This window comes from Bubalus bubalis, chromosome 6 (assembly GCF_019923935.1).
Source record: "Bubalus bubalis isolate 160015118507 breed Murrah chromosome 6, NDDB_SH_1, whole genome shotgun sequence".
NCBI classification, from domain to species: domain Eukaryota; kingdom Metazoa; phylum Chordata; class Mammalia; order Artiodactyla; family Bovidae; genus Bubalus; species Bubalus bubalis.
The window spans coordinates 101,563,193-101,584,464 of record NC_059162.1 but is presented as its reverse complement, the minus strand read 5'-3'; the positions used below and the strand labels follow the sequence as shown (position 1 = coordinate 101,584,464).

The following is a 21,272-nucleotide window of genomic DNA, read 5'->3' as shown; positions in this document are numbered from 1 at the left end:
GCTCTCCTCAGTTGGCCTTTTTGTGTTTTGCAATTTACTGTTGTTTTTTGTGGGGGAGGGGTGGGGTGGTGTCATCCCTAATAAGGTGTCTGCTCATTTAAAGTTTTATACGTATAGAGTATGAGTTTGACAGTGGAAACAAAATGTCTGTTTTCTTTTTTCATAGAAGCCTCATCAGGGTCATTTATGTATTAGAAGAATTGGACACATTGGTATCTTAATTTTTTTCCTTTCATTTAGACATTTGAGAATTTGAGTGCAATCATAATCTTACAAGTGGTTATTTAAATTTCTCACATTTACAGTCCATAAAAACGTCAAGGCTGATGGATACTCTTGGTATTTCAACATCTAAATTACAGCTAGGTGTTATTTCTGCCATAATTTCAAAATGGTAGAATTAATTACTTTCTCTTTCAAAATCTATTCCAACTTATTTCAATGATATTTAGAGGAATTGCCTTTGAAATTGCCCTTAATTAAAAATTAGTTAACATAGCTTAGTTGAATATTTCAACTATTACCAGTTGAAATAGTTTAATTTCAACTGGTAATAGTAAAGCAGTATCAGTGTAGTAAACCTTTCTTTTTTCCATAAGGGCAAATGTAAAACATTTAATTCTTTTAAAATTAAAGTTATAAATATATGAAGTAAAAGTTCTGAAAATAAATGAAACTTTAAAACTGTAAATTGAAAGTGGAGTTTAATATTTAAAATACCTGCTTATTCAGCTTCTAGTTTAAACACAGCAGTTTTCCATTGTATTCTTTTTATTGTAATTTATTTTAAAAACTACCAGTAAGTACTCCAGAACACTAGAAATATCAGAGGGTTATCTATGAAGATGCCTTTTTTCCTTTTAATTTGAATTTTTCATTTAAATCTTCATTCTAATGTTACATATGAATTTTACAACCAAACTGAGAATCTGTTATTCCTTCCATTCCTTTGATGACCAAAGAGGTACAGTGGAAGTCATCCATCTTATTCCTAGGAAATGTGGTCCTTCCAAAAAAAAAAAAAAAAATCTGTAGTTTCCTTTTCCTGCCTTCTATCCATTTATTGCCCATAATTTTCAAGAAAAGGTAGATATAGAAACAAATGGGAAAATGTGTTGGTGAAGTAACATTTACAAAAATGAGAACATATGTCCACAACGAATTCTATTCTCCTCTTCAGAATTGGCCATTTAAGATATTTTCTGTGAATTCAAGTTATAACACTTACTTGCAGTTTTGCCAGTCTTTCATGTACATACAGCAAGAAAACTATATGAAAACTGTGAACTGAATCGTCGCCTTAGTAGAAGAGGATATAGATATAAAAATGCATTTAAACATATTTGTTTACAAAAATAAAACTTGCTATATAAATCTAGAATAATTTTGAATAGGAGGCTGTTGTTTTTATATTGTGTAATAACTAGCTTACTCTGAGGACAGCTTGGTCAAACAATAAGATATATTGTTACTAACTGTTGGTTTCTGTGTACTTTGCAAAATTTTTATTTTTAATTTGGTTCAAATCTTGAAAGTGTTACTAATTGGCTTCTTAAAGCAAACATTTTAATTATTAAGCATTAACTAAAAAGGACTTCTACTCTTAAAGTAAGTGAAAGGGAAATATTGGTGGTATCTGTCCACAAAAACCCCCAAGTGCCAAGTTAATGGATATTTTGCCCCCTCTTCCAAATACTACAAAGCCATTAAAATGAGTTCTTGTGGTTTAATCTAGTCTCCACTGCACTGTGGAAAGAGCAGCACTGAGGAGTTTCTCTAGACAGCGCTCCTTGTCAGTCTGAGGCCTGTGAATCTCCAGTCTGCAGTCTCTTCTGCTCTGTTGCTTGGAGTTCTTGCTCCTCGGATCAGTTTTAGAGCAGCCTTTTGCAAATGTGTAACTTGACCCTCGTATGTATATACTGTCAGAAACAGGGTGCTGTCATTTGGATGCTTTTGTATTTATTTTTTTCTTCTATTTTATTCTTCATATAAAAGCAATACCACAAAATAGAAAATGGAAGTTTTCATTAAACAAAAAGGAAGAACTCTCATGTTAAAACCAGTTTATTAACTGTATATTCTGGGCCAAACAGTGACAAATATGGTGGGTTGTTTTTGTTTTTTTTTTTCTGACAATTAAATATGCTTTGAAAGAGCATTTTAGTTAAGATAATTTTTTCATAATTACAAACTAGAATGTATAATGTTAAAATTCCTATGACTTAAAGAGCATAGTTGTATTCCAAAGGTATCAGTGCTTGAAAGCTACAGTTAATTCTAAATGCACTAATGTTTTTGAAGCAAATCTAACTTAGAAACTTTTTTAGTATTGTATATTTAAAAATATTTAGGATTTTATTTAAATTTTTTGAGAATTCTGTATTGGAAAGATATTATCTTCCATTAAGTATTGAATATGTTTCTCCCATTTTATTTTTAATCATATATTTTATAGAAATGAGTTGAGAAAAGTTTAACATGCACTATTTATAATACTTTGCTGATAACAGGCAATGTTTTGAAACTAAATTTATTTTTGTTCAGTGAACATAAGTTTAGATTTTTAAAGTTGGTAGATAATTTATCTCCACTAATATTTTTTTAAGAAACTATGATGAGATTAACAGGAAATAATTTTATTTCAGATTTTTATTAATATAGTATGTAGCTACAACTTCTTGAAACTCAAGTAAAGGCTAGACTTTTACTTTGAAAAAATTTAATTGGATATTTTCCAGTGCTGTCTCATTTTAGAAATGTGTTTGCCATTCATCTGCAGAACTGTTTGACAAAGGGAATATTACCTAAAAAAATGTCTAGAGATAAACCTCATTTAAGTTCTACAAAAATATTTATCAAATGGAAATATTATTTTTAAGAAATTCCCTGCTAAGGACTTTTCATTAAGTAGTCTTAGAGGTTATATTATTTCTTGAACTTGGTTTCATTAATATGTACTTTGATGTAAAGAACGTATTTTGTATGTAAAATATAAAACTGGAGTATGGTTGCAGAACACACTATATTGTTTAGGGATTCCTAAGAGCAGTTTAATGCTGAAATAACTTTATCTAGTATGCAGTTCATATTGTGAATGAAGCTTTGCTTTTGTAATGTATGAATAAAAAAATCACACTTTCTAAAAAAAAATAAAATAAAATAAATTCTGGTTATAGAGGAATTCACCTATTTTTTTCCTAGTAATTGTATCTTGAATATTTTACTTTTAGATTCTCGATCCATTTGAGATTACTTTTACTTATGAAATCAGCTATAGATCTAATATCAGCTTTTGCTAGTAGGCTAAGCAGCTATCCCAGAACAGTTTCTTTTCTTTCTTACTTATTTTGGCCATACCACTCAGCATGTGGGATCTTAGTTCCCCGACCAGGAATTGAACCCGTGCCCCCTGCATTGGAAGTCCAGTCTTAACCCCTGGACTGCCAGGGAAGTCCCTCTTTAAAAAAAAAAAATCTGATTGATTGATTTTTGGCTGCTCTGGGTCTTTGTTGCTTCGCAGGCTTTCTCTAGTTCCGTTGAGCAGGGGCTATCTGCTAGTTGCCATGTGGGTTCCTCACTGCAGTGACTTCTCTTGTTGCAGAGCACAGGCTCTAGAGCACAGGCTCAGAACTTGTGGCACACAAGCTGGTTACCCCACAGCAGGTGGGATCTTCCCGGGCCCAGGATCGCACGTGTGTCCCCTGCACTGGCAGGCAGATTCTTAACCACTGGGTCACCAGAACACCCTCAGGCCCTCTGCTAACTCCCAGGGTTGTCTCCTCTGACTCCCCCAACACCACAGCCCTCCCACCGTGGACACTGTGTATTCTGTGCCTCAGGCCCACACAGGCACCTCCCTTCCCTCCATTCCCAGAACTTCTTAGTTCATTTTTCTTCCAGTGATTTGTTACTTTCATACTTATTTCTCCAATATCCTTGTGTCTATTTTTAGGCTTTCTATTTTATCCCATTGATCCATCTCCTCATCCACTGGCTCCACATTACTATTTGTTGACCTTGCAGCCAGAGCAGAGCCCGGTGATCACCCTCCCGCAGCCCTGTCAATGCAGACACTGCACACTGCGGGCCTCCCACCCACACCACCACCCTCAGGCCCTCTGCTAACTCCCAGGATTGTCTCCTCTGACTCCCCCAACACCACAGCCCTCCCACCATGGACACTGTATTCTGTGCCTCAGCCCACACTAGTACTTGCATTCCCTCTCAGGCACCCAGCCCCTTTCTACAGCTCACCTGCACCCTGGAGGTTTCCCTCCTGCTTGATCAGTGACTGTGGGCCAGCTCTGCTTCTGCAATGACTACAAACCTGCAAACTTGTCTGCCATCCACCTTCTGCAACTATACCTTCTTCAGTGAGATCTGAACCCCAACCTCAGAGAGAGGGTTCATCTTCCAAGCTTATCCTTACTCTTAAGCTTGTCCTAAGCAACAGTTAGAACTGGACACAGAACAACAGACTGGTTCCAAATAGGAAAAGGAGTACGTCAAGGCTGTATATTGTCACCCTGCTTATTTAACTTCTATGCAGAGTACATCATGAGAAACGCTGGGCTGGAAGAAGCACAAGCTGGAATCAAGATTGCCGGGAGAAATATCAATAACCTCAGATATGCAGATGACACACCCTTATGGCAGAAAGTGAAGAGGAACTAAAAAGCCTCTTGATGAAAGTGAAAGAGGAGAGTGAAAAAGTAGGCTTAAAGCTCAACATTCAGAAAACTAAGATCATGGCATCTGGTCCCATCACTTCATGGCAAATAAATGGAAAAACAATGGAAACAGTGACAGACTTTATTTTTTTTGGCTCCAAAATCACTGCAGATGGTGACTGCAGCCATGAAATTAAAATATGCTTGCTCCTTGGAAGGAAAGTTATGACTAACCTAGATAGCATATTCAAAAGCAGAGACATTACTTTGCCAACAAAGGTCCATCTAGTCAAGGCTATGGTTTTTCCAGTGGTCATATATGGATGTGAGAGTTGGACTATAAAGAAAGCTGAGTGCTGAAGAATTGATGCTTTTGAAGTGTGGTGTTGGAGAAGACTCTTGACAGTCCCTTGGACAGCAAGGAGATCCAACCAGTCCATCCTAAAGGAGATCAGTCCTGAATATTCATTGGAAGGAATGATGTTGAAGCTGAAACTCCAATATTTTGACCACCTGATGCAAAGAACTGACTTATTTGAAAAGACCCTGATGCTGGGAAAGATTGAAGGCGGGAGGAGAAGGGGACAATAGAGGATGAGATGGTTGGATGGCATCACTGTCTCAATGGACTTGAGTTTGAGTAAACTCCGGGAGTTGGTGATGGACAGGGAGGCCTGGCGTGCTGCAGTCCATGGGGTCACAAAGAGTTGGACACGACTGAGCGACTGAACTGAACTGAAAGCTTCTCCTCTTTCAGTCTCAGAGGCCCATATAGTGTTCCCTTTTATCTTAGAGTTTCTCTTTATCACAGTGTATTCATTCTGTGTATCAAACTTCTCTTGTGTAAATCACTGTGTTTACTGTCTCCTGATTGGACTCAGAATGGTGCAGTCACAGAGCATCATGTTTTTTGTGCTGTGAAAGGAAAATGCAGTTAGTATCCCATGCTGGACAGTATCATTGCCTACTGCATACAACTGTCTACTAATGAGTTTATTACATTAGAAATAAATATGGAATTGGTGGTTTTAATGCTTCATATAATATGAAATTCTTAGTGGGTTATTATATGAGTGTTTTAGTGAAATGTGAGGAAAACAGCTGAGATATTTAATGGGGTAGGAGTGTGTTTCTATTTTTCATATTTAGGTTAATGTCTAGAATTCATTGTCCAGCAGGTTAATTCTGGATAATGAGGGATGGCTGTATTATCTTTTCTCTTTGTGGTGGTTGCAACTGACATAAGATCCAAATGCACTCTCATATCTCTTTGGTCTCCTTCCCACCCCAGTAAGTGGATAATTTTCCTTGGCAGTTGTTATTGAAGATTTTTTGGGGAGGTGGGGCCTTTCCTCTTGGCATTCAGAATCTTAGTTCCTTGATCAGGGATGGAATTCATGGCCCTTGCAGTGGAGGCACCGAGTCTTAACCACTGGACAGCCAGGGAAGTGCCCCGAAAAGCTATACATTTTTTTTAATATATACATTTGTGATAAACCGATATAAGGAAAAGCAAGGAAATTTATATATACAAAATTCAGAGTAGTAGTTAATCCTAGATGATAGACAGTTGGATGGGAGAAGCCCATGAGTAGATAGAAAAGTGTCAATAATATTCCAGTTCTTAAATTGGGGGAGGATTCTAACTCTAGTCCAAACCCCATGTATGATTTTTTTTCAGGGCTGACCTTAATTAAGGCTGTGCCTGGCTGGTCTCCTGGGGGAAGCTGCCCTCCCCACACCAGACATGGTACACAGCAGGACATTGCAGTTTCTGAAGGCAGAGGAAGGACCCAGGGTCCCTTGGAGCAGACAAGCTGATGCATGGTTGAGTTTCTTGCCTGCTCACCTCCATCCAGAGGCCTTCTTACCGGAGCCCTGGTGAGGCATTCTTCTTCACTATGGCCCAGTACTTTTCTAGTCTTAGCCCTTCCTCCCCTTCCTCCTCAGACTCCCCAAGTGCATGAAAAGACAGGAAGTGTTTGTGGATCTTTGGCAGTGAGATCATTCCAGTTGGCCTGCATTATCTGACCCTTGCCTGGTGCTGTTCTGAGAGGGTGTCAACCCAAATAATCAATAAACAGTCTATAATAAGGAATAGAAGAGAGTGTGATTCTAGCCATATTGAGGACTAGCCTGGGGGTGTAGTCTCCACCAAGAAAGAAAGTGCTCTGGAGATGGGTGGGTGGCATTCAGCACAGTTTTATGTCTTCTCAGAACAAGAGCATACATCAAACACAACATGAGTATATTTCTTCATGGTCTCAAAAGAAAGAAACTAGCATGCGGCGAGTCAGTGTGGCCTTGGCACCTGAGAAGGGAATCTTCCAGGGAGTACGAGCGTTGGTGTCATGGGAAGGGTGGCAGTGATCCCTATTCTCAAGACATTCTTTTCACTTCTAGACAATGCATGCTGCTCTTCTAGACTTAAAGCAGATGTACAATGGATGTTTGGCCAAAAGCCAGGCTGCTGTAGCCACAAAAAGTTCAGGCCAAATGTTGCATATGGCAGAATGCTTTCCCCACATTCCAATGGGTGAACACCTTTTCTGTTTCGGAAAATGGAGCATCAGGGAGCCAGCACCTCTTTGTTTCACCTCTTACTTGCAGTGTCACAGGAAGAGAGTAGATATTTGACTTTTACCTGCAGTTTGACTTGTCTTAATTAACCATCTTGGCACCTGGCAACTCAATAGATTGATGCAGCCGGCAGGGTGCTCCATTGAGCCCTAAACCTTTCTGGAAGAATAAAAAGCCTGAGGGTTCCATGGGCATTTCCATAGCTCGGCAAATGGGCCTTGGGAGCACTAGTGAATGAGGTGTGGCCACTTTTAGTTCTGAGAGGAACTGTTGGTCTTGAACTCCTTGGCTGAGTTTCCCTGTGGGTCAAATGAGCAATCCGACAGAGGGGCTCTGGGAAAGCTAGGGAAGCAGCTCCCTGGCCACTGCTCATGGTTCTGGGACCAACAACTGTCAGAGACACCTCCCTCTGTGGAGTAACTGTTGTTGAATCCGAGCAGGTCCCTGGTGCCAAGATAAGCCTTGCAACCCAGTGTGTTATCGATTCTCATATAGTAGTAGTATGTGCGGGCGTGTGCTCAGTCATGTCCGACTCTTTTGCCACCGCATGGACCACCAGGCTCCTCTGTCCATGGAATTTTCCAGCCAAGAATACTGGAGTGGGTTGCCAAAAAACAAAAATTGAGATTCATGGTTTCTGTCAAAGAGTATAGACTCCTGCTGGGTCACTTTCTTCAGCAGCTCAAAGAGACCTGGAGACTTGGTTAGTCTGCCATCACCGTGGCAAATATCATCTTGTTAAACTTTGTGCTGGAGGGATCTCCCTGACTGTCCAGTGGTTAGGGTTCCTCGCTTCCACCATAGAGAGTACGGGTTTGATCCCTGGTGGGGGAATTAAAACCACTCATGCCTCGCAGCCAAAACAAATAAACTATGTGGTGGAGAGTCTGTTTTGGGTGCGTTACTACAGACCCCTCTTTCAAAGCGCCCTGACAGTGTCCACTTTGACTGAGAAGGATGAGAAAGATGAAGAGGAGAGGGCCCAACCATCTGAGACCTCCTTCTTCTACGAGTTGCTATTTGGCTCCCTTAGGTTTGATCCACTCATGACAAGTTCCTCCTCTGGACTACCCTTGCAGAGGCTAGAGCCTCCTTGCCGCCATCCCTGTGGTCCTAAGGGAACCAACAATAAGGGATTGAGGACAGTAGTTGGTAAGACTTAGCCAGATTCAGATTTCCAGGTTTGTAGATGCTGCTTGAGTTGGCCCTGGGCAGTTGGTCCAAGACACAGTTCAAGTCTTAACTGACACATTCCTAGATGTGGAAAAAGCTGCCACTGCCAAAATAGCGAAGATTGATGGAGAGAGCGGGTGTTAGAGTAATGACCTGGCGCCCTCTCCTGGGCAACCGGGGCTAAGGCCTCCTCAGAAAGTTCCCTAAACTTGATTCTTCGCTGGCAGTCTCAAAGGAGACTGATCTAGGCCAAAGAAACCCAGACCAAGTGCTGGCCGTGGGTCACCTGATGTGGGGGCTCCTGTGGAGCTGGGAGATGAAGAGTATTGCCACTCTTACCTGGACCTCTTGACGTTCAAAAAAAATAAAATTAAATTAACAAGATTATGGGCCGTGCTAAGGTCCCTCTGTCACGACAAAGGATCGAAGCCCTAGGTCAAGATCAAGGTTCAACAGGGATGTGGGGGAGAACTGCACTTCTTGACCTTTTCTAAAAATTGAAGTTGACTTACAATGTGTTCATTTCTGGTGTACAGAAAAATGATTCAGATATCTATATGTATATCTATCTGTACGTATTCCTTTTCAGATTATTTTCCATTGTAGGTTATTACAAGGTATTGAATATACTTCCCTGTGCTATACAGTAAGTCCTTGCTGTTTACCTACTTTGTTTTTTTAAAACATATTTCTTTGGCTGCACGGGATCTCAGTAGTAGCACATGGAATCTTCATTTTGTCACGTGGGATCCTTGGCTGTTTCGTATAGGCTCTCTAGTTGTGGCATGTGAATTTAGTTGCTTCGTGGAATGTGGGATCTTCCCAGACCATGGATTGAACTGGTGTCCCAGCACTGAAAGGCAAATGCTTAACCACTGGACCTCATTAAGAAAGGAAACATCCTTTCCCTGGCAGCCAGCGCTTGACACCAACACCACCACCGCTGTGTCCTGACAGCATTTGGGGAAGGCAGAGGGGAAAAAGAAAACACTTTGCCTAAGAGAAAAACAGTTGAGACAACTGTTGAGGAGGTTCCATTTTTTAATAGATTAAATTCATCCAAATGATCTTCATTTAATCTGAGACTGCTTGACACTGAAGTGACCAAGTGTCCCCCTCCTCTTAACTCCATAGAAATGGACTTTCAAAAAAAATATGAGCTCAGGGATAAAATGCTACATTCTTTACACATTTGAACTATGAATACAATTCTCTACATATAAACATTTTTTACATGTACAAATAGAAGTAAATACACAGATAGTGATCTACAAGGATTCATAGTACACTGATGAAAACATTCACTATGTACAGGAAATTCAATGCAGAGTGCTTCTGATTCTACTGAAATGCATACACATATTCTTTATGTTTCAGAAAAAAATAAATGAAAACTTTACAAATTTACAACTAATATTAAGCATCTACTATGTGCTGGCACAGTGCTAGGTGCCAAGCAAAGTCTTAGCAGGGAGACTCTTTCAGTTCATTTCCTCAAAGGCTGCTGGGTTTGTCATCATGGGAGAAATTCATCTGTGGACTTTCTGATGCTGCTTTAAGTGATCAGATCGGGCAAAGGCTTTGTCACATATAGTACACAGGTAAGGCCGCTCCCTCGTGTGCCTTTTCTTGTGTCTGTTGAGCTCATCCGAACGGGAGAATGCCCACGTGCATCCATTCACATTACATTTATAGGGCTTCTCTCCTGGAACCAAGAAAGAAAGGGAGACTCGTCATGATTCAATGTAGCACGGGACAGGGAAGTTGGAAAAGAATGGAGAAGAAAAACGTTGGGCATGTTGGGGTGGGACAGAGAGAGACAGAAGACGGGACTGGATGGTGTGTACAGGAAAGGAAGAGGAGGAGGGCAAGATAGGCTAGAGGGCTGAAGGCGGAAGAGGAAGAGAAAAAGAAAAGTAGGAGGGAAAGCAGGAAGGTAGTGGTGGGTAGAGAAGGTTGAGTGGGGGTCATCTGTTGGGACTATGGGAGTCCATAAAGAGACAGTCCCAGAAGAGGTAGGGTCAGGACCATCCTAAGAGCTCAAACAAAGCCCTCCACTTCTTCCATCATCCCGGGCAGTCAACACCACAAAACGCTGCAGCCAGGTTGCCTCTGGAGCAGAACTAGAGTCTGTTCTTAGGACTGCTTTTTATACCCTTTCAGATCGGCCAACCTTTTCTAGAGTCTTCTGGGTCCCAGACTTAGAGGGAGGTGGCAATGATCTTAAACAATCCCAACGTTTTGTAAAGGCAGAGGCCTTTAGTTATTTCCCTGACACCCCCACCCTTCAGTCTGTACTCACCTGTGTGCACACGCTCATGGATCCGCAGGTGGGAAGATTTGGCATACGCTTTCCCACAGTTCTTATAGGTGCAGATGTAGGGCCTCAAAATGTCAGGCCTCTTCTGCAACGGACACCTCTGAATCTTGGGATTCCACTTCTGCGTTTCTACAGGTTGTCCTTGGATCAAATGAGAACTGGCAACATACAGAATTCTAGGATATAGCAATGATGACGAGGATTGTGGCGTTATATGGACTCCATGGAGAGTGTCATCATTGACTGTCTTCATCTGACCCCCATAGAGAGTCTGGTCTCCACTGAAGTTCATCTGTCCTACACTGAGGATCTGGTCTTCATCCATGGTCTTCATCTGATTCCCATAGATGGTCTTGTCTGCAGCGAAGGTCATCTGGGTTCCATTGAGATTTTGGCATACAGTGGGGCTCTTCATCTGATCCCCACTGATGGTCATCTGGCCTCCACAGAGGCTCTGGTCATCATTGAGGGTCTTCACCTCGCTACCCTCATTGGAGATTGTCCTCTTGTTTGCATTAACAACTGTTACTTGACAATCAGTGATAAATGTCTTTGGGGTGTCAGTGACATCCATCAAATGGGATGCTCCTGTTGGGTTTCTCTCATCAAAGGAGGTCACCTTGGTGCCAAAAAGAAAGTCACTTTAGGTTTTCAAGGGGCAAATCAAGGTTTTAACAAGGGTTGTGATTAGTTCTGGACAAGAACTGTCCAGATATGAGAACATGCATAAATCTTCATTGTGGGCCTCAAAGGATTCATTACCTGGTTCTTCATGGACTCCATTTGGCTGACCTCATCATGGACAGTCAGAGCTGCACAGAGCTCTGACTCTGGTGCAGGTGGGGTTTTTGCCTCATTTATCTCATTGATCTCGTGAAGAAACTCCTCAATGTCCTCAAGTGTCACAAAGAAAGAAGCCATGGAAGCCTCTTTGCTGGTGCCTGATAACTGAACGAGATCTTCAGTTGCGGGTTTCTGCAAAAAAGTTATCCAGTTCAAATTCTGATTCCATACACCCACCATCACTGTTTAGCTAAAAGCCTACAATTGCCTTTTATTTGGCCTCTGTGAATCTGGAGTTGACTCCACCCTGTGTGCCCCCCACCCCCCACACACATAGAGTAATATTTCTAAAATGAAAACATTTCCTTTGCATCTCCTATCTATTGGTGGAGGTGGGAATCTAGATGAATGCAAACAACCCACTATTCCCTGCAGAGATCTTGCTGTACAGCCTTCTTAAAAATTGATGTACCCTTGATGTACCATATTATATGTCACAGGTGTACAGTATAGTGATTCACAATAGTTAAAGGTAAGCTCAAATTTTAGTTTATATAAAATATCAACTATATTCCTTGTTTTGTACAATACATCCTTGTAGCTTACTGTATACATAATAGTTTCTATCTCTTAAACTCTATATTGTGCCTGTTTCTATGCAGAGACTTTTCCAAAGCTGCCCCATCTCCCAGATACCCTACTGGACATTTGGTTAAATTAATGAACTTCCAACCACATTATCTCACTTTATTGCCATTATTACCCCAGAAAGAGGAGCCATGATAAAACCCTATTAAAGAAGAACTCACAGAAATTTGAAGAGGTGAAATGACTTAACTTGAATTGGACCTATCTTGCTCTGGGTGCTCAATGACCTGAACCACTGTGGAAAATGCCCCCTGAATCTTCCTGGGATTCCCTCTGGCATGGCAGCTTCCTGAGAACTATCCTGGAAAGCATCAGCTTCTGGAAACCAATCCAGGAATAAGCTACTCTACAGGCAGAGGCTTAATGTGCACATGCCCAGACTCTATGCTTCTCTTCTCAGTAGCCATCCTTATGCTTCTAGATTCCTATACATCCGGTAGAGTTTGCTGTTGACTGCCAAGAGCCGTGATGTCAGTAGTCTCCCAGGTTCCACCCTGTGTGCCTCTTTGTAGCGCTTGTCATACTCTAGGCAGAGAAGTCTGCTCAGTTTTGCCACTTCCCTGCCCTGTCTCGAGTTCAGCCTACCTCTCTCTGCAAACTGTCTCGGTGACGATAACCTGTCTTATCAAATATGACCTCCATTCCCATCCTGCCACCAAAGCCTGGACACCCTGCCTTGTCCTGACTCTCAGAACAGAGAGATAGATATCACAATTCTTTCCAGGTTATATTCAAAACTTATGACTCTACAGCCATTGAATATGGTAGACTGAGGACACTCTGAAGTCTTCTTCTACACAAAATCCATAGAAGAAATAGATGGCCTTACATTTGTTATCTACAATCACACTCTGAAAGAAGTGGAATTTTCAAAGCCACAGTGTAGCAGAGGCCATGTCACTTGGAGGTGTGGAAATGGATACTTTCATGAGGCCAATGTCATTGTGGAGACACTCCACCAGAAGGACCATCAAAACCTACAGATTCTCTGAGATGAAGGCCTCATTGAAAGTCAACTTCTAATAATGTCTTACTCTGGCATTTCCTTTCCTCCCATTTTTACTCTTGAAATAGTGTCATGCCTGTCTGCTCCTCTTCCCCCATCACTGAACTTAAAGTTCCTCAAGGCTAGAGGACTCTACTTTTTCCTTATAAGGGTCTGACAGATCCAGCTGGACGTACATCAGAGTAAAGGGACCAAATGAAGGACTTCTGATTTCCCCTCCCAGCTCTCGGTCCGCATCCAGCCTCTAAAGTCTCAGGATGTATTTGGTATGTCAATGACATCTGTCATCTGGCATGTTACTTGGATTTACTCTCATCAAAGCAGTTCCCAGTGGGGTCAAAAAAAGGTCTCACTTAGGTTTCCAGGGGCAAATCAAGAGTTTTAACATGGGTTGTTGTTAGTTCTGGTTGAGAACTGTCCCAGGGATGTTCAAGCATGCATAAATCAAAGGGTTCATTACCTGTCTCCGCATGGACTCCTTTTGATCATCCGCCTCACGGGCATTTGGAGGCTCACAAAGCTCTGGCTCCGGGGCAGCTGGGGTCCTTGCCTTATGCATCTCATTGGCTTCCTGTAGAAATGCCTTAATTTCCTCAACCGTCTGAAGATAGGAGTACCTCAACACCTCTTTGCTGTTGCCTGATACCTGAACTACATCTTCAATTGTAGGATCCTGTGAAAAAGAAGTTCATAGGTCGTACCCAGATCTAATCCCAGTTCCACACTTCCTTCTTCTCCATCCCTGCTGATACAATCCTAGTCAAGCCCACCAACATAATTGCATCTTTATTGGCCTCTATGAATTTGGAGTTGACTCTAGCTCATATGCCCTCCACACACACTAATATTTCTAAAATGAGAACTGTTCCTATGCTACACTTATCTATCAGTGGAGGTCGGCCTCTGGATGATTGTGTAGGTGCTCCACCATCCCCTGCAGAGACTTTGCCCCACAAATTATTTTTTAAATTGATGTATACTGGTGGGTGATATTATATGTTACAGGGTACAATATAGTGATTCACAGAAGTTAAGAGTTATACCCAGTTTTAGTAATTATAAAATATTGGCTGTTTTGTACAATATATCCTTGTAGCTTATTAAACACATAAGAGTTTGTAACACTTAATCCCCTCTGTATTTCCTCCCCTCCAATCCCCAGAGAGACTTTTCCAAAGATACCCCATCTCCCAGACATTCTACTGGAGATTTGGTTAAATCAATGGAAGTCCAAACACATTATCTCATTTGATTCACACAATGATCCCAGAAACAGGAGCCATGCTTAGACCCTGTTAAAGAAGAATTCAGGACTTGTCTGGTGGGCCACTGGTTAAGACTCCACCTGCCAATGCCAGGGATAACTTCCTCTTCTCTCATTTCCTTTCTTGAAATAGTGTTTTGCCTGTCTACTCCCCTTCCTGCACCACTGGACTGAAAGCTCCTCAAGACTACAGAGCTCTACTTCTGCCTTAGAAGGGTCTGACAGAGCTAGTTGGGTGGTCTTCAGAGAAAAGGGATCCAATGAAGAACTTCTGATTTCACCTCCCAGTTCTAGGGCCCCATCCAGTCTCTAAAGTCTCATAATGTGTTTGAGGTGTCAATGACATCTGCCATCTAGGATGTTACTTGGGTTTACTCTTATCAAAAGATTTCACTTTGGGGTTAAAAAAAAGAAAGGCCTCACTTACGTTTCCAGGGGGCAAATCAAGGGCTTTAACATGGGTTGATGTTAGTTCTGCAGAAAAAGTGTCCCAGGGATGTTCAAACATGCGTAAATCATCATTGTGGGTCAAAAGATCCATCATCTCGTTCTGCACGGATTCATTTTGGCTGTCCTCTTCATGGGCAGTCGGAGGTACATAGGGTTTTGCCTCAGGTGCAGCTGGACTTCTTGTCCCATATGTCTCATCGAGTTTCTGTAAAAATTCCTCAAGCTCTTCTATTGCTTCAAGGTAAGCCTCTTCACTATTGCCTGACCAATAAACTTGGTCTTCAGTTGTGAAATCCTGCAAAAAAAAAGTTGGAAGTTCATGTTCTCTACCTAGCTGAAATCCCAGTTCCACACACTATGTGTCTCCATCTCTGATGACCATTATTCTAGTCTAGCCCACCATCATTGCTTGCCTCAGTTCAGTTCAGTTCAGTTGCTCAGTCGTGTCTGACCCTTTGCGTCCCCATGAACTGCAGCTTGCCAGGCCTCCGTCCATCACCAACTCCTAGAGCCTACCAAAACTCATGTCCATGGAGTTGGTGACGCCATCCAACCATCTCATCCTCTGTCAGCCCCTTCTCCTCCTGCCCTCAATCTTTCCCAGCATCAGGGTCTTTTCAAATGAGTCAGCTCTTTGCATTAGGTGGCCAAAGTAAAAGCCTGCAATTGCCTCTTAATTGTCCTCTGTGAATCAGAGGTTGACTTCATCTTGTGTAGCCTCCAAAGACAGTCAGAGTAATATTTCTGAAATGAAAACTCTTCCTATGCTACCTTTATCATCAGTGGAGGTGGGAAACTCGATAAATGCATGAATACCCTACAATCCCCTGCAGAGATATTGCCTTACAGAGTTTAATAAATTGTAACATAATTTTGATGTTTAAAGTTTCAGGACCCATATAGGCTGAAAATGAAATGAAGACAAAATATATTCCATGGCAATGGAAACCAAAAACCAGGGTAGCTATACTGCCTCAGAAAATTTCGCTTATCAAAGCTGTTGCATGAGACAAAGAAGGTCAGTACGTAATGAAGGGAAACAATTAATCAAGAGATATAGCAACTATAAATTAATGGACTCAACATTAAGAACACATAAGTGTGTTAAACAATACTACAGTTCTGAAGCCAGAAATAGACAATGACACAACAGTGGTCAGGGACTTCATTCTCCACTTTCAACAACAGATAGATCATCCAGACAGAAGATCAATATAGAAATGTTGGACTTGAACTGCCTGTTAGCACCTATGGACCTAACAGTCATACTCACTACATTCAATCCAGCAGCACCTGATACACATTCTTCTCAGCTACACGTAGAACAATCTCCAAGATAGATCATGATCAAATTTCACAGAACAAAAACAGACTTAAAAATTTATTAAGACTAAGATCATACCCAGTATCTTTTCTTACCAAAATGGTGAAAAAGTAGAAATTAAACAGAAAGATTGGAAAATTCACAAATGTGTGGAAATTAAACAACACTCCTGAGCAGCCAATGTATCAAAGAAAAGATCAAAAGAAAAGAATACATTTTGAGACAAATGAAAATGGAAATATATATAACATACCAAAACCTAGGAGAGCAGCAATAGCAGTTCTAGAAGAGAAGTGTATAATGATAAATGCCCTTATTAAAACTCGCAGGATGCAAAGTCAACATACAAGAATTGGTAGTGTTTCTATACACAAAGAACTCTCAGAAAGAGAATTAAAAAAAAAAACAAACCCTTATAATGGCATCAAAACAATAAGATACTTAGGGATGAACTTAGCCTTAGAGGTGAAAAATCTGTACAGTGAAAATTATAAGATGGTGATGAAATTGAAGAAGACACAAAGAAGTAGAAAGATATCTGCTCTTTTTAGACTAAAAAATTTTAATATTGTTAAAATGTCCACATTACCCAAGTTGATCTACAATCAAAGGATTCCTATCAAAATTCCAATGGCCTTTTTCACAAAATAGAAAAAGAACAATTCTGAAGTTCAACTCAACCCCTCAAAGTTACGAATTAGAAAAGCAATTTGAGAAAGAAAATTAAAAAGCTGGAGGCATAGCACTTCCTGATTTAAGCTTATATAGCTATAGTAATTTAAACAATATGGTGCTGGCTGAAGAACAGACACATAGATGAATGAAACAGAATAGAGAGTCAGAAATAAACCTATGCCAGTCGGTAGACTCATCTTTGACCAGGTACCAAGAAGACACAATGCAAAAAAGATAGTCACTGAAATAAAGGGTCTTGGCAAAACTAGATTCACACAGGCTTAAGAATGAAACTGGATACCTATCTTATAGAACTTACAAAAATTTAACTTGAAATAGACCAAAGAATTAAATATAAAATTTGAAACCATTAAGTTTCTAGAAATAGACATAGGGGAAAAAATCTCCTTACATTGGTCTTGGCATTGATTACTTTGGATCTGACACCAGAAGCATGGGAAACAAAAGCCAAAATAAACAATCAGGACTCTATCAAACTGAAAGCTTCTGCACAGTAAAGGAAACAATGAACAAAGTGAAAAAACAGCCTGTGGCTGGGAGAAAACCTTTGCAAACCATTTACCTGAGAAGGGGTTCATAGCTAAATACATATGGAAACCATACCACTCCACAGCAAAACAACAATCTGACTTGTTTTTATAAATGGACAAAGGACCTTCATAGACATTTTTGCCAAGAGATACAGACAGTCAATAGGTACATAAAAAGATGCTGATCATCACTAATCACCAGAGTAATGCAAACAGAAACCACAGTGAGATAGCACCTCATACCTGTTAGAATAGCTATATTAACAAAAAGAGAAGATATAAATTTGGGGCTGGATGTGGAGAAAAAGGGGTCCTTGTACACTGCTGATGGGAATGCAAATTTTTGCAGCTGTTGTGGAAAACAGTATGGAATTTTCTGAAAAATTTAATACTAGAATTACTATGAAAGTGAAGTCTCTCAGTCATGTCTGACTCTTTGCAACCCCATGGACTGTAGTCTACCAGGCTTCTCCATCCATGGGATTTTCCAGGCAAGAATACTGGAGTGGGTTTTCATTTCTTTCTCCAGGAGATCCTCCCGACTCAGGGGTTGAACCAGGGTCTCCTGCATTGTAGGCAGACGCTTTACCATCTGCACCACCAGGGAAGTCCTGAACTACTATATGATCCAGTATTCCACTGCTGGATGTTGAAAGGAAATGAAATTTATATCTGGAAAGAGATCTACGCTCAGAGGTTCATTGCAGCCCTAGTCATCGTAGCCAAGATATGGAAACAAGTGTCTGTCCACAGGATGAATGATAAAGAAAATGTGTTCTTTAGGTATACAGAGTTTTTGGAAAGTTTATTTTATGCCATTTTGCTTTTGTGGAAAACCTACATTAGTACCTGTTTTCAATACTCTAAAAAAAAAGAAAGAAAAACCAAATAATTTTTGCTTTTACAAAAAAGGGTGAAAATGAAAATAGTGCTCATCATTTGTTTTGCAGTGAACTTGAGTAGAGTGGCAGCCCCTCCCTGGAGAAGTACACTCAGCATCTCCTTAGCAGCACAGGGTTGAACTCTGTCTGTGACCATCTGTGCTTTATTTCCATTTGTTTTGCTAATCCTTGTGCAAGAAGTGTCCTAAACTAAATGCCTCATTGCAGTATGCCATTTCAGCTTACACATGTTTTCATAGGAATGTGCCACTTTCTGAGAGCAGAGAAAGCCTGTATATATACTACAGAACATTATTCGGCCATCAAAAAGAAGGAAATCCTGACATTTGTGACAACATGGATGAACCTAGAAGGCATAATTCTATGAAATGTCAGAGAAAAACATGAACTTCATGGTATTACTTATAGGTAAAATAAGAAAAGGGTGTCCCAAGTGGCGCTTGTGGTAAAGAACCAGCCTGCCAATATAGGAGACATAAGAGATGCAGGTTCAATCCCTGGGTAGAGAAGATTCCCTGGAGGCGAGCATAGCAACCCACTCCAGTATTCTTGCCTGGAGAATCCCATGGACAGAGGAGTCTGGCAGGCTCCCTAGGATCCCAAAAAGTCAGATGCAACTGCAACAACTTTACACGCATAGGATTGGAGAGAAGAGTGGTGGTTGCTAGAGGCTGAGGGTCGGGGAAATGGGAGATGCTGGTCAAAGAGCACACAAATCATAAGACAAGTTAAGTTCTGAGGATCTAAGGTACAGCCCAGTGATGATAGTTAATCACGCTGTTTGGATACTAGAGATTTGCTAAGACAGTGAATCTGGAGCATTATCACCCAAATCAGAAAGGTAACCACATCAGGTGATGATTGCGTTAACCACTTTGAGTGTGGTCATCATTTCACAACATATACATACATCAAATCAGCACATTGTACACTTTAAAACTATGGGAGTTTGTCAGTTCAGTTCAGTTCAATCCAGTGGCTCAGTCATGTCCAACTCTTTGCAACCCCATGAACTGCAGCAAGCCAAGCCTCCCTGTCCATCACCAACTCCCAGAGTTTACCCAAACTCATGTCCATTGAGTCAGTGATGCCATCCAACCATATCATCCTCTGTTGTCCCCTTCTCCTCCTGCCCTCAATCTTTCCCAGCATCATGGTCTTTTCAAATGAGTCAGCTCTTCACATTAGGTGGCCAAAGTATTGGAGTTTTAGCTTCAACATCAGTCCTTCCAATGAACACCCAGGACTGATCTCCTTTAGGATGGACTGGTTGGATTTCCTTGCAGTCCAAGGGACTCTCAAGAGTCTTCTCCAACACCACACTTCAAAAGCATCAATTCTTCAGTGCTCAGCTTTCTTTATAGTCCAACTCTCACATTCATACATGACTACTGGAAAAACCATAGCCCTGACTATATGGACCTTTGTTGGCAAAGTAATGTCTCTGATTTTGAATATGCTATCTAGGTTGATCATAACTTTCCTTCCAAAGAGTAAGCGTCTTTTAATTTCATGGCTGCTGTCACCATCTGCAGTGATTTTGGAGTCCCCCAAAAATAAAGTCAGCCACTCTTTCCACTGTTTCCCCATCTATTTGCTATAAAGTGATGGGACCGGATGTCATGATCTTAGTTTTCTGAATGTTGAACTTTAAGCCAACTTTTTCACTCTCCTCTTTCACTTTCATCAAGAGGCTCTTTAGTTCTTTTTCACTTTCTGCCATAAGGGTGGTAGTTATACCTCAATAAATCTGGGCTAAAAAATAATCTTTTTTCAAGGAAAGGAGAGATCAATACCCCCTCGTAGATTATAACTCCCTCTCTAGATTGTCCAGTTTCTACCAGAACTCACCCAGGCCCCTCCACACATGGCTATGCATTTTGCACATCCTTCTACCCTTCCCACAGAGGTTGCAGCCACTCTGTACCATGCAGTGATCTGGGGACTCTGGGGATCATCCAGGTGGCAGCCTTGCCTTCAAGGGGCGTTTGAGAACCAGAGTCAACTGGACAAGTCTCAACACTGTCCACTTGCAGGAATGGGACTGTCTGGACCAGGGCACCTCCTGGGCAGTGCGTGCATGCAGGGTTGCCCAGTCAACAAGGCCCCAAAGAAATGAACCATTTCGAATATTTGGGTTCCTCTTCCCCAAGTCCTAGTCCCCTGCTAGGGTTCATGACTGTCCACCTAGGAGTTGCTGACCTTCCACCCCAGTGCACAGACTTTGGCCCCTCTGTTTAGCAGGTTCAAACTTACCATTGACGCATCCATCATGTGCTCAGGGACCTCAGTGTGGTGGGTCGAGAGTTGCCAGGGCTGGGCTGCTGGCTGGAGCACCTGGCCTTTTATAGAGCCTGGGAGGGATGTACTGGGGTCCCAGACCAACATTCTTTGGTTGGCCACGCCCCGCTGGGTGGATCCCAGCCCTCAGAAACCAATCACCTGGGAATTCTCGACCTCTCAGGGTACCTACCTGATTAGGCTACCCACAAGGCACTTCGGGACATTTTTAGTCTTTTGCCAGGTGTTCAAACAGTGTGGGGTAAATGAGTTACACAATTCGCTTATTTAATCCTTACCATAGTCCTATAAGGTGGAATTTATAACTGTCAGCATACGATGCAGAAAGTGAGGCTCAGAGAGGTTAAACACGTTGCCCGAGGTCACACCGAGAGTCAGTCACATGTTCTAGATTTGAACTCAAAAGGTTTAGTTTTTGTAATCCAGGTCCTGAAACACATCAGAGGTGTCAACCCAGGATCCAATCAGCCACTGAGTTCTGAGTTTTCATCTCTTGGCTGTAAACAGAATCAGAAGTACCTCCAGGGTGAAATCCTGGATTTGATGAGATCACCTAGAAATCATTTCCATCTCCCCTCCCCCATCCCCAAGTGTCACTTTAACTTGTTTCATCCCACGGCAGTGA

At 41.4% G+C, this 21,272-nt stretch overlaps 1 protein-coding gene across 1 annotated transcript; it reads right to left on the bottom strand.

The window, feature by feature from the left end:
• Positions 1-9,444: 9,444 nt before the first annotated feature.
• On the bottom strand, positions 9,445-20,726 carry LOC123334134 (Kruppel-like factor 18). Its single transcript, XM_044945105.2, has 6 exons — positions 20,603-20,726; positions 14,872-15,189; positions 13,641-13,853; positions 11,506-11,718; positions 10,726-11,362; positions 9,445-10,128 (listed from the first exon to the last, which is right to left on the bottom strand). Exons 1-6 carry the CDS (start codon positions 20,618-20,620, stop codon positions 9,953-9,955), a joined length of 1,575 nt encoding a protein of 524 aa, XP_044801040.1. The 5' UTR covers positions 20,621-20,726; the 3' UTR covers positions 9,445-9,952.
• Positions 20,727-21,272: the final 546 nt, after the last annotated feature.